Below are 14,137 nucleotides of genomic sequence, written 5' to 3'. Positions count from 1 at the left end.
AGTAATACAATCTATGCACAGAAGTATGAATTAATTCAGGGAAGTCCTGTGGTTTGTATTTTATTGGAGGTTGGACTACATGATCACCTTCTGTCAGTCTATAAGGTTTTTTGACCTGGGCCTATTTTCCATTTTTTGTGACTTTTTTTGTTGAAAATTGTATTTCAGATAAATCAAACATTTTGAAAATGGTTTTCAATAAAAAGATTGATAAAAAATGTTTGAAAAAATTGTGAAAAATGTTGATCAATGCTGACAATTTTCCACAAAAATGCCTTTTTCAGCAACAAAAAACTATTTCTGTTTGAAAGAAGTTGACCTGGCTGTGAGTCTTTTACTCCTCTCCTGAATATTCCCAGAGAGGGAGGGAGAACTGTGGGCAATGGCTTCAGAAGGCAGAATATATTGCACTTAGACTGTGGGGCTTTGAATAAAAGTCTTTATAACCATGTCCCAAACAGACATCAGGGTAATAGGAAGTGGCCTGGGGAAGGTGACAAGTGGGCCAGCTGAACTTAGGCTGGCACATTCTGCTTTGTCTTCAAGATCCTGGATTGTGACCTTGTGGAAAGGGAGGGCCCACTTTCTTTACCTACCCTGAGGAACTATGACCCTTGGCCCAACAGATGGCAGAGCTAAGGCTTACCATCAGAGAAGCCAGTCAAGCTAGGACCTCATGCAGAAGGCTGGGACCCCCTGAATTAACAGAAAGATTAGAGCCACAGGCCATGACCATTATGCCTGCTGACTGAACAAACCACCCTGCTAATTATGTTAATAAAATAGGGTACGTCTACACTACAACATTAATTCGAACTAACTTAGTTCGAATTAGTTAATTCGAACTAAGCTAATTCGAACTAACGGATCTAGACTAAAAAACTAGTTTGAATTAGCATTTTGCTAATTCGAACTAGCATGTCCACATTAAGTGGACCCTGAACCGGGGTTAAGGATGGCCGGAAGCAGTGCCGGCAGGGCATCAGAGGAGGACTTAGAGCGTGGCGATGCTGTCTCAGGCTAGCCGAGGGCTGCGCTTAAAGGGTCCCGACCCCCACCCCGGACAGACAGTTCTCAGGGGTGCCCCGCTTGCAAACCAGTCCTGGCTTGGAGTGCCCGGAGTACCCACACTGGGCACATCACACCACTCGGCCATCAGACCGGCGGCACTTGCCGCAGGCTGCCATCTGGGGAGAGAGGGTAATTGGGGGGCTGCAGGAGAGGTTCCACCCCCAGAAGCCAGCAGAACCAGCCCAGTCCTCCCCATAGGGGGCTCGTACCCCATTCCTTCCTCACCTCCTTCCACTTACCCTTCCCAGCCCCCCTTCCTGATGTACAAAATAAAGGACAATTGTGTTCAAAAATAGAATCTGTCTTTATTGAACAAAACTCAGGGAGACTGGGAAAAGGAGGTGGGAGAGGGGAAGAGAGAGGCTGGGAGAGGGGAGGGCAACTACAATGATCAGGGGTTGGGAACAGGTCCCATATGAAGAGAGGCTAAAGAGACTGGGACTTCTCAGCTTAGAAAAGAGGAGACGGAGTGGGGACAGGATAGAGGTCTCTAAAAGCAGAAGTTGGGTGGAGAGGGTGCATACAGAAAAGTTCTTCATTAGTTCCCATAAAGAAGGACTAGAGGACACCAAAGGAAAGGAATGGGTAGCAGGCTTCAAACTAATAACAGAAAGTTGTTCTTCACAAAGCAAAGAGTCAACCTGTGGAACTCCTTGCTGCAGGAGGCTGTGAAGGCTAGAACTAGAACAGAGTTTAAAGAGAAGTGAGATCAAGTCATGGAGGTTGGGTCCATGGAGTGGTATTAGCCAGGGGGTAGGAGTGGTGTCCTTGCCCAAGGTTTGTGGAAGGGTGGAGAGGGATGGCACGAGACAAATGGCTTGGTCACTGTCTTCAGTCCATCCTCTCCAGGGTCCCTTGGGTTGGCTGCTGTCGGCAGACAGGCTACTGGGCTAGATGGACCTTTGGTCTGACCCAGGACAGCCATTGTAAGCTCAGGGCTCAGGGTCGGGGGTCTCACTGGACCCCCTTGATTTTCATGCACACCTGCTCCTGGGTGGCAAGGCTGGCAGCTCTCCTGCCCTAGCTGGCCACCTTCCTGTGCCTAGTGCGGAGGTCGTGGATGAGGTCCACGATGTCCGCACTAGCCCAGGCGGGTGCTCGCCTCTTGCGGTCCCAGGCAAGCTCCCGGGAGCCGCCAGCCTGGTCCCGGGAAGAGGAGGAGGGCTGGGGGGCATTGGGTGGGTGGCTCGAGCCGTGCCAGGTGCAGGGTCTGCTAGCTGGGTGCTGGCAGGTGTGCACCTGGCACGGGCACCATAGCCAGCCCGTGCCCCTTTAAGGGGTCCGGGGCCGGGAGGGGGGCAGACGAGTTTCCCTGGTGTTGGCCAGAGTGGCCACCAGGGAAACCTGGGGAGGGCTAGCCTCCCACTAGTTTGAATTAAGGGTCTACACAGCCCTTAATTCGAACTAGTAAATTCGAACTAGGCTTAATCCTCGTGGAATGAGGATTACCTAGTTCGAACTAAGCGCTCCATTAGTTCGAATTAAATTCGAACTAACGGAGCGCTAGTGTAGCGCCTATGAAAGTTAGTTCGAACTAATGTCTGTTAGTTCGAACTAACTTTGTAGTGTAGACATACCCTACATATTAACCGCTCTAGTTGAACCTCTTTAGTCTGGCATCCTTGGGAACTGACTGGTGTTGAACCAGAGAATTTGCCAGATCATTGTCTAGCAGCATTACCAACACCTCCATCACTTACTGGGCTCTTAGAAGACATTTTAGGGGTAAATTAGAGCTAAATAATAGCACAAAACACTGAAAGCCAGGACTAGTGGTTGTTAACAGACTTTATGGAACTGTGGGAATCTTGGCCATATTCATAAGTGGACACTCGCTAACTGATCATGCTGGACCAGAGAGTATTAGACTAGAGAGGTTCAACTTGTACCAAAATTGCAACAAATATTTATATTGCATTTTTGATCTACAGGTGCTGGTTTTATGGATCTTGAAACTGGAGAGGAATAGTGTGTTTTTCTTATATGGCTGTTACTCTGTCACTAGGTCTAAACTAGGTTTGATAACAGAATGAATGTTCTGGACTGAACAATAAGAACAACGTTCACAGTAACCACAGAAACAGTTGTGTAGAGGCTGATATATGGGCAGAGGTGTGGATTAAATATGAACTAGGTTTGACAGAAATATGGAACAAAGACTGTTCCATAGCCAGAAGCATGAAAACCCCAGAGTGGGGAAATGGACTTGATATGGGGTAATTGTCCTAGCTGCCTGCAGTAACACAGCAAAACTGGCAAACAAAATGCATAGATTAGAGGAAGGGGAGAATTTTGCTCTATACTTAGAACTGCAATCTGCCAGTATAATGAACACATACTAAGTCATTAATTTGAAAAATACCCTTTTAATGGTGCTTTCTGCCTGTTTCCCTTACACTTTAGTTGTCTTATTTGATAGATGTGATGTTCCAGAAAAATACAGATCACTGAGACTTACACCCACACAGGAAATATCTCCACATGCTAACTGCATGATTATCTTGAGCGCTCAGCATTCTGAACATGACGGAAGCTGGTGATAATGAGGAGAAAGAGGCCTTAACCAGTTATTTCATTGCAGCGGAAGCAGGAATCCATAGGTCTCAGCTCTGTATTAGCTCCACCAAATGGCAACACTGCATGATCCTGTCCATTACTGGCATAGTTAACAGCAGAGAACCATGACCAAAGATAGAAACTCAAGTATTAGGCCATGGAATTGAAGCATAGATACTAACAAAACAATATTATCCTGTCCTCTTTCTTGGAGTGCTAGATTAGGGAATCCCTCAGGGTTCAGTTCTCCCATGTATCTCTTCATTTTCCCTGTTGCTCCCCCAAAGCACAAATGCCACCAAATCCTGTATATCAGTATCCAAGACATTCAATTTCATAACCTTCTGATGAGTAGTTTTATAGATCTACTTACATGGACCAGACATCCACCTTTGGACCATATTTCTTATGAGCTAGGAGTTCTGGGGCAGCATAAGCTGGGCTTCCACACTGGGTATTCAATAGCTCCTGAGAGAGACCCTCAAATTTCATAGTATTGCTCAGTCCAAAATCTGCCAGATTCACAACAAACAAACAAAAATTTGTAGTCTCCTCTGGGACTTATTTATCCTTAAAACTTGGCTAGAGACAGGGGAAAAGATACAGAAATAATACACTGAAACAAGCAATATTATGAAGGAAGTGACTAGGTTCTTTTTTCTTTCTCTCTTTCCACTTATTATTAATATGGTAACTTTATTCTTATAATACAGTACGCACTGATTTCTGAACATGCTCTAAATTTGTACATAGAATAAACATTATGCACTTGGGACTTGCACACTTATACCAGTGCAGCTTTATTAAGTTAGAATATGAATTTGAAACAATTAGCTAAACTGATGCCAAAGACTGTGGGCAATCATGGTTCAATTTAAATGGCCTATATCACTTTAGCTAAAATTAATGAGTGTCATGGTTCCAGGGTGAGCTGGACTCTGCATTGCCTTGGCAGTGTAGTCTGCCACTTTCCAGAGATGAAATCCCCCCTCCATCCATCTTGATGTATTTTAACTTTGAGTAGTGCTCCATGACAGCTGCTCAGTGCAGTTAGCACTTCTAACAAAGAATGGTTACAAAATAAGAATGAATGATAAGCTAGTTAAGAGAGATTGAGTGGTCCCAATAATAGGTTTGTAAACAAGTGTGAACATTTACAAGAACAGCATTGTACACTGGGTTGCAACCCTGCAAAGCACAAACCGACCCCTAAGGTGATAACCCATTGAGGTGCTCTGTTACAATTATCTGTAGAGGGTGAATAGTCTCAAAAATGAATGTCTAATGACCAACAATTACAAGGGAACAAACTCACACAAAGCTATGAAGCCCCTAAGCAGTGCCAACAAGATTTCAGCCCACCAGATGTGCTCATCACAACCATTCTGGAGCTACTGAGTTTGTAACTGAATTCCCCTTTTCCAGGGAATCATACTTCATGTTGCGGTATGGTTTCGTGAGGCAAGTTAGGAGCTGGTATCTGTGGTTCCTCCAATATAACAGCTGGCACAGACACATCATGGAAAACTATATGAAAGTTGGGGAATATATTCCCATCTTCCCACATCCCAATCATCTGGATGCCCTGGTGTCATGAATCTTTCCAGTGTTTCACATATTGGTATTCATGAATCTGTCTTTGTGGGCTACTATGCATTGCCAAATGAGTGAATAGTTTCTGGTCTGCATATTCCTTTTGGTGGGCAAAGTATCAGGATGTGAGTGCTATTGATGGCCCCTGTACAGTTCTGAAACCCCATCTGAAATCCAGCTATTTTTAACAGAAGTTTGCTTTCGGCAGCCCCCACTTGGGTAAATCACAGTATTAGTTGCCTTGCAAACTTGTAGAACCACAACCGTAGCCATGGCCTTTACTGCCCCCTAAGTGGTTTGCAGTTGACCATTAGCTGCCTGGTATTGCAAGCTTCCATAGAGCAACAGCCACCTGCTATGGCTTCCCTGTATGGAGTATTCAGGCAATGGGCATATGGTGCAAGCTTCTCCCACAGCTCCATGACAGTCTCCTTCCTCATCTGGAAATTCTGAATTCCAGGGGTGTGTCTAGACTACATGCCTCCTTCGACGGAGGCATGTAGATTAACCAGATCGGAAGAGGGAAATGAAGCCGCGATTAAAATAATCGCGGCTTCATTTAAATTTAAATGGCTGCCCCGATCTGCCGATCAGCTGTTTGTCGGCAGATCGGGAGAGTCTGGACGCGATGCCCCGACAAAGAAGCCTTTCTTCATCGGCACAGGTAAACCTGGTTTCACGAGGCTTACCTGTGTCGATGAAGAAAGGCTTCTTTGTCGGGGCATCGCGTCCAGACTCTCCCGATCTGCCGACAAACAGCTGATCGGCAGATCGGGGCAGCTATTTAAATTTAAATGAAGCCACGATTATTTTAATCGCGGCTTCATTTCCCTCTTCCGATCTGGCTAATCTACATGCCTCCGTCGAAGGAGGCATGTAGTCTAGACACACCCCAGGTCATCCCATTGTTTCCAAAACAATATAAGCCAATCACACTGTGCTGGTTCTTCTGTATCAAAAGGGATGGTCAACCAATTGGCATACTGTGGCAATACCAGCATCCACCAGGTCTGTTCTGTGGGAGCCAAATGGATGGTCATTGACCCCCAATGTCAGCCATCTTTGTCATGTCAGAAAGTTATGCTCAAAGTCCATCATGCCTCTCGCTGAACATCTACTCCTCAGCATAAACATTTGCCCTGCAATCAGGAGCAAGAGGAGACTCACATCATCATCAATTCATGTCATCCACTCAGTTTGGCAGGAGGGAATTGTGAGCAGGAACTAGCACTGGTAAATGGGTGGGGCAGTACCGACCACATGCAGCAAAAATGTTCCCTTGTGATGCATATAATGCCGTGAAACAACTGTGGCAGGGTGGCTTTGTTTATTATAGTCATGTGCAGCACAGCATATGGACTCTTGGTATAGGTACAGGGACCATGCATAAATACAACATGATCTAATAACTGAGTAGAGACACCTAAAACTGATTTAGCTGTTAAATACGTTTTATCTGGTAACACACGATATATAGCTATTAGCCATAAAATTAATACAGATTTTGCCTACATTCTTAACAATTCCAGACAGATTTAACTAAATCTAAATAAGTTATGCTTAACATTGGAAAAAAAGAGTCTACATACCATTTTGGATCAGTTTAATTTTATCTCAGTAAAAACCAATTCAAGCTATGTTAGCATAAGGATATCAATGGGCACTGGCAAAGGTCAAGGGATGACACATGAAATGTCAGCATTGTTATCTATTGCAATGCTTATCAAAGCATATAAGAGAAGAGTGGAAGCGTTGTACTATGATGAACTATGTAAGCATTTCCACAGAAGTATGTGGGGGGCAGCTTGGTACAGGCTCCCAGAAGGGGTGTGGCCTTGGGCACAAGGGACAAGGCGAGAGGCAGACAGCCCTCAGTGCTGCTCAGACTGTACTATGCATCCTCCAGCCAGCCCTCAGCACTGCTCGGACCACGCCACATGGGCTCTGGTGACGATTTAAAGGGCCTAGAGCCCCAAGCACTTTTAAATCGCTGGGCCCCAGAATATCTGCCCCTCTTACGCCCTCAGTCGGCGGCCCTGCTGTGAGGTTTCTGTAGAATAAAATAAATGCCTTTCTGAGCTATGTTAATTACTTGGTGCAAATTCCCCCCCATGTAATAGTAGTTTCCTTCACTTTTCAGCACTCTAGCAAAGTGTCCATTAGTGAAAAACAATTTTCTTTTCAAAATGTTTAATAATAAGGGGTCTCTGATCACATTAGTCCATGTAAGTCAATGGTATTGTATCTGTTTAGCCTAGTTAATTTGCTTGTATCGACAGTTCACCTCTGCTAATATTATTTTTCCACACATGCCATCTATAATTCTTAAAGTGTTTATTGGCCCTACAACGTACAACAAAAGAAAACTGAATCATGTGCAAAATATTCTTCTCTGTGTATTTTAAAAATAAATTAAATAATTGCAAAATACATGTGTAAAGACACATTTAAGAAATGTTTATGTTCCATTTACACCCAACACATTTGTTAAAGAATCAATAACTCCCCAACAGAACTTAGTTTAATCAATAGTTGATTGTAATAGACCCCTACATGAACTATCAAGTTCAAGAACAAGAATCAATCTTCAATGTTACTCTATGAATGATATACACCTACCAACAATTTTGATGTTGTTATTTTCATCCAGAAGAAAATTCTCAATTTTCAGGTCTCTAAGCAAATCAAGACAGAAAGCAAATTTTAAGATGTATAATATTGAAACCTAACATTTATGTTCTTATTCTTAGCAGATATGTTAACAAAAGTTGATTAAAATAATGAAATTATTTAACTCAGAATGAACAGTACTGGAGTGGAACTTTCATAAGTGTGTTGAATAGCTTAATGAGTATTTTTAAAAGCAATTCATTCCATTAATATAATTAGATTAAGACAATACTATTATTTTGTGTACTAAGTAATTAGTACTTTGTGTACTATAGTAATTCAGTGCTTCGAAACTTCAAGAAAAATGTCTAAAATATATCTATTGATTTTTTTGTTGCTACCCTTCATTTTCAAGACAAAGGTTAGTATTCTTATTTTTGTCTTTTGCAAAAATATTTTCCCACTCTTTGAGCCTCGAGCATTCAGATTTGCACTTCAAGTTTATGGAGAATTGAGCATATTTCTGTGTTACATTAAAGAGGTGATTATGTTAATTTAATTGTGTACAGAAAATATATAAGAAAGGAGGTAAATTGAGAAGTGAGAGCTGCCTTATGTGTTAAACAATCGAGTCAAAGGAGAACATTGCAATAATGTTCCTGTGGACAGCATCAGCCAAAAGAGAACTGCTTGTAGCAAATAGTGATGACCAGGTCAAAAATATAGGTGAGATATTATAAATTGCCTTAGCTGAACATGGGCTTATTTATGTGAAAATTTGCTGTCTTGACAAAAGACTAAGAGCTAGAAACTGGCTTCTCCTTTGGTGGTGCCAAGTGGCTAGAATATGGCCCAAAAGGGCAGCTAAGGTTTTTCCATAGCACAAGGGACCTCTCAGATGATATAATTTTGATGTTGGGAACATGGCCAGAGCCTCTTACAGTTCTGTGATCCCTGCTGGCATAACAAACTGTTGGATAGCACTGCATGCTGGTATAATGCAGAGCAGTCCAAGGGATGTCCTAAAGTCCACTGTGGTCAGGAGTGGCAAAAATGGGATGGAGAACAAGCAGCTCCTTTGAAATCCCTTCCCTCAGTTATAACTAACATGTATTGGAGACAGTGAAGGATTTGTTCAGCCCTTCCTTGCAAAACTGAAAGTGTAAATTGAGACAAGACCTAATGAGGGATGGAGACTGGGAGGAGAGCATGGAGAAAGGATGGGGAATTATGTAATACTATAGCAGTTTCACAGGCTATTAATGCAAATATCTTGAGATTAACCTAGTGTTTTGTGGGGGGCGTATAGGTGTGCATGGATCTACTCATTGTTTATAGGTCTCAGGAAGGAGGTTCCTGGCACTACAAAACTGCACAATAGAACTTTGTGGCTTTCATTTAAAAATGTTAGTAATTTTATGAAAACAATTTAAATACATTATTTCTAAATATGCAAGTGAATGCCCAAAACCTTTGAAATAAATTAAGATGATTATTGCCTAACATACAATAGTATTGCATAATTTTAATACACATTATATCGCTCACCTCTGCAAATCGGATATTGCTCTTGGAGTTTAACACTCAGGTTATGTCTACACTGTAGGCTTTTTGCACAAGAAGCTTTTTGCGGAAGAGATCTTCCGCAAAAACTTCTTATGCAAAAGCGTGTCCACACTACAAAAGCGCATGGACACTCTTGTGCAAGAAAGTTCTGATTGCCATTAACAAAATGGCCATCAGAGCACCTGTGCTTTTTCTGTGCTCTTTTTGCACAAGAAACCCCTGTTGAGCGTCCACACACACCTTTTTGTGCAAGAATTCTTGCGCAAAAAGGAGTTATTCCTCGTAGAAAGAGGTATACCTATATCGCAAAAAGCCCTCTGTTCTGCTGTTCTACTGTAATTTTTCTTGCACAAAAATGCACTTGAGGTGAGGACGCTCTGCAGGTTTTTGCACAAAAACCCTGTAGTGTAGACATAGCCCTAGTCACTATGGGTACGTCTAGACTACAGGCTTCTGTCGACAGAGGCTTGTTGACAAAGCCTTTGTCAACAAAGAGCATCTAGTCTACATCCAGTTCTGTCGACAAAGCAAGCTGCTTTGTTGACATGAAAGTGTAGACGCAAAGGAAAGTGTAGATGCAATAATGCCTTGTGTCATCAGAACTCTGTCGACAAAAGGTATTATTCCTCGTAGAATGAGGTTTACCACCGTCGACAAAACTGCCGAGTTCTGTCGACGTTATGTAGTCCGGACACACACTATGATTTTTTTATACCCTACAGTAATGAATGTTATTTTGTATTAGCACTACAGCTATTTCTGCAGATCCAGCTGAGTGTTCATGCAGTTATTAAAAAGTAAGGGTTTTCTCTCCTGACAAACCTGATAAGGATGACTGTTAAAGTTTTATGGTGTCAGAAGTTCTTCTGATTCAAGGGAACCTTACCAAGTAATGGGGTAATTTTAAGCAACAACATGAACTTTTCCACAGTTCTATGGGGCTTTAGAGAGAACTCCTAGACTAGAGGGCAGTGTGAGAGGATGGTCTGCACCCAAATGCCCCCTGCTGGAGACCTCAGAGCTCTGCCACACCCATCCTTGGAAAGGAGCAGTGGAGAGGTCCTCCAAGAAGGCTAGAGGGGCTGCACAGGAAGCATCTAATCAGGGCCAAGGAGGGCCATATAAAAAAGAGTGTCAGAACACAGCAAAAGGAAAGAATTGGTAAGAGCTGTTGAGCTGCACTGCTAGGAGATGGAGGAGATGGACTGCACGCCCAGTTGCCTGAGGGAACAACAACAGCTAAGTGGGGGTCAAGGACCAGGGACTTTGTTGTGAAGTGCACAACAGAAATATTGTAGATGAGGAAAACCAAAATAACAATCAAAATAGGAAAAAAGGATTCCTGGTAACAAATATTCATTTGTCCTTGAAGAGGTCAAGAAACTGAGCAATATTTAGTTAAATGTGCCACAAATGCAATAGCTAATGTTGGTTGTTTCAAGGTGCATTTCAAAGTTAAGTCAAAAGCGTCCTTGTGCCATTTCCAGGCAAAATTATTGACAACAAAGCTCCAACATGTGACATCTGCCAACATGCAGAGAGATAGCCTTAGGAGCACTAAAAGATGATCTTGTAGGAATAGCGGTGAGGAGTCCTGTGGCACCTTATAGACTAACTGAAGTGTTGGAGCATAAGCTTTCGTGGGCAAAGACGCACTTCGTCAGATGCATGCAATAATACTTTGACCCAGATTAATTCCCAAATGACCAAAATAATGGCCACCCTTTCATTTATAATGGTTCTTACCCTCTTAACAAACCTCCGGATTAGTTCTCTCTAACAATTCATCCCCCAGAATTCTCCACTCATCATAAACAGAATTCACATTCGTGAATTATTGATTTTGTCCATTTTATTTGAAAAGGGGGAAGAACCCTACCTGTGGACAATCCCATGGCGATGCAGATGGTCAACTGCAGACATGATCTGCCTGGTATATTCCCTTACTTCCCTTTCTTCCAGTTTCTTTTTGTCACAGATTCTGTCCATGAGGTCTCCACCTAGGCACAGTTCCATCACCATGTAATAGGAGTTTTCAGTCTCCAATGTCTCATATAGCTGAACAATATTAGGATGCTTAATCATCTGGTGTATCCGGGGCTCTCGTTTCATATTTTTTAAAACGTAGGAATCCTCCTTGGCTTTTTTCTTGTCAATGACTTTTATGGCCACCTATATTGTAGAATATATGCAAATTGGCAACACCCATTTCAACGTGAGCAACATAGACCTATTTTCAAAATGCTTGGGGAACAAGTTTAATGGTACAGAGAAGATTCATTGCCAGTGTGAAGCATAAGCCTCTTGTCTCCCTGAAGGGTCAAAATTTGCTATTTGAAATGCACATCACATCGATAACTCTGTCTCAGAATAGGCCACTGATTGCAGTGGGGAATGTGTGCATGTAAAACACACTTGAAGATAAAAAATAAATATGTTCCTTTAAATGTACAGGCAGTCCCCGAGTTATGCGGATCCGACTTATGTCGGATCCGCACTTATGAACGGGGCTTTTCTCGCCCCGGAATTCGTGGGCGGCGGGACCACCCAGACGCGCAGTGGTCCCGCTACAGCGTCCTCCGGGGTGAGAAAAGCTGTTCCGGGTGTCCCTGGTCTGCTGGGAGGGTCCCCAGCAGACCAGGGACACCCCGAGCAAAGCCGCAGAGGCAGCGGGGTCCCGCGCCTCCAAGGCTTTGCTCCGGAGCAAAGCCGCAGAGGCACAGGACCCCGCCGCCTCTGCGGCTTTGCTCGGGGTGTCCCTGGTCTGCTGGGGACCCCCCCAGCAGACCAGGGACACCTGGAGCAAAGCCTTGGAGGTGCGGGACCCCGCCGCCTCTGCAGCTTTGCTCCGGGTTTCCCTGGTCTGCTGGGGACCCCCCCCCCAGCGGACCAGGGACACCCGGAGCAAAGCCACAGAGGCACGGGACCCCGCCGCCTCCGCGGCTTTGCTCCGGGTCTCCCTGGTCTGCTGGGGAGGAGGGGGGCACAGCTAGTGCGCCCCCCCCCCCAGCAGACCAGGCTTTTGTTGTGGATGCCTGGGGTAGAGCAGCTGGGGTGCTGCCGGGTTGGTCCTGTGGGGACCTACCCGGCAGCGCCCCAGCTGTTCTGTCCCAGGCTCCAGATTCAGCCACTGTTGAAACTGATCAGTGGCTGATTCCAGGAAGCTGGAGGCAGAGCCACTCTGCCTCGGGCTTCCTGTAGTCAGCCCCTGGTCAGTTTCAGCAGCAGCGGCTGAATCTGGAGCCAGTTCCGAGTTACGTACAAATTCAACTTAAGAACAAACCTATAGTCCCTATCTTGTACGTAACCCGGGGACTGCCTGTACTGTATTTTGGACAGTGGGCAATGTGTTCTTTTTCTAGCATTCTCCCTTAGGTCCTAATCCAAAACCCACCCAAGGAAAGACTCCTTTTGGAATTAGTGGGCCTTGATCAGTCCTTTAGAAGATTATTCAAACAGAATGAAACTAAATGGCATAAATAAATAAATTTAATCTGTTTAGAGCCATTCAAAAAATAAAGTTGACAGCCAATACAAATGTAATAGTATGTCATACAGCTCCATAAAGAGGTATGTATTTTAGCTGGGGAAAATATAAGATATTGCTGTTGGAGTGGGCAGTTTTTCCTATAAGTATTTCTGCATAGCTTTAAGAATCAGACAGGATACTGGTTAATGCATGGAGGATTACTGGAGAAAATAGATTTGAGGCTGTAATTATGCCACTATCCTTTTTCTCTTTTAGAGATGATAGCTTTGCTAGAACTAGCTCAGTGTCCAGTTACATCTGCATGAAAACAATGATACAAATGTACTGGCTTTTAAATGAACAGTAAACTCTATTTCTGAAGCCAGACAGCTTCAGTTTTAGGATTTATGGTGATAGTTCAGTGAGTGACTAGTGTGTAGGATTAAAAGCAATCATCTGAATTCTTCCCACATATGGATTAGTGGCAATTATTAGTTAATCTTACTCGGTTATGAGTTTACCTTTTCCCCTGTGGAGATGTGTAGTCCCTCCATCACCTTGGCAAAGGAGCCTTTGTTGATCATTTTGCCCACCAGGTAAGTCCCAACTTGTTTGGTGTGAGGAAAATTCTTCCCAGGGTCTTGTGGCGTCTTGCTAAAACAAAGCGTCTGCGTATCCCTGCTAGTTTTCTCCCATTCTGGTAATGTCCCATCCAGGGTGGTGGTATCTGTCAGTGTGTCATCCAAAGTTACTTTGATGGCTGCAGGCATCCTTGGGAGAGTCAGATTTACTGACCCCACTCTCTAGCTTTCCAGGGATAGCCTGTGATTAATAACACAGATGAGCATTAAATCTTTACCTCTCGAGATGCAAGTACCATCCCATTGACCATACAGTATCTAATTCTTTCCCTCGGAGACTTCCTTTTCATCGCTACCCACCCCCAGGCATTCAGATCTGCTGAAGCAGAACCAAGATGCAGATTATTAACCTAACCTGATACATGATGTCAATTAATGCCCCAGTGCTCCCAGCTCTGATGACACACAATACCAGCATTAGCATGGAATAAGCAACCCCTTTCACATAGAATGAGACTGCAGCCCAATGGACAGTGAATGGGCAGATAACACCAATCAAATAAATGGACTGTGACCCTCTTTGCCTGTTTTCCAAAGAGAAGAGCACAGCGGCTCATTGTAAAAACATCTGAGTATATGCCACTTGCATTATTATCTTTACGTCACAGAATCTTAGCGTGCATGGGGATTT

General features: G+C 43.8%; 1 protein-coding gene across 1 annotated transcript in view; it reads right to left on the bottom strand.

Moving 5' to 3' along the window:
* Nucleotides 1–13,783, bottom strand: part of LOC102444709 (serine/threonine-protein kinase MARK1-like) — a 32,538-nt gene extending 18,755 nt beyond the window's left edge. Inside the window, exons 1-4 of the mRNA XM_014578681.4 lie at nt 13,387–13,783; nt 11,276–11,568; nt 7,840–7,895; nt 4,001–4,139 (exon numbers count right to left, since the gene is read on the bottom strand). Coding sequence (XP_014434167.3) covers nt 4,001–4,139; nt 7,840–7,895; nt 11,276–11,568; nt 13,387–13,635 — 737 coding nt within the window. The 5' untranslated portion in view covers nt 13,636–13,783. The remainder of the gene's footprint in view (nt 1–4,000; nt 4,140–7,839; nt 7,896–11,275; nt 11,569–13,386) is intronic.
* Between the last annotated feature and the right edge of the window lie 354 nt (nt 13,784–14,137).

The sequence above is a fragment of the Pelodiscus sinensis genome, chromosome 3, assembly GCF_052426305.1.
Source record: "Pelodiscus sinensis isolate ZL-2025 chromosome 3, ASM5242630v1, whole genome shotgun sequence".
Lineage (NCBI taxonomy): Eukaryota > Metazoa > Chordata > Testudines > Trionychidae > Pelodiscus > Pelodiscus sinensis.
The sequence above is the reverse complement of the archived record's forward strand: the minus strand, read 5'-3'. Positions and strand labels throughout refer to the sequence as shown.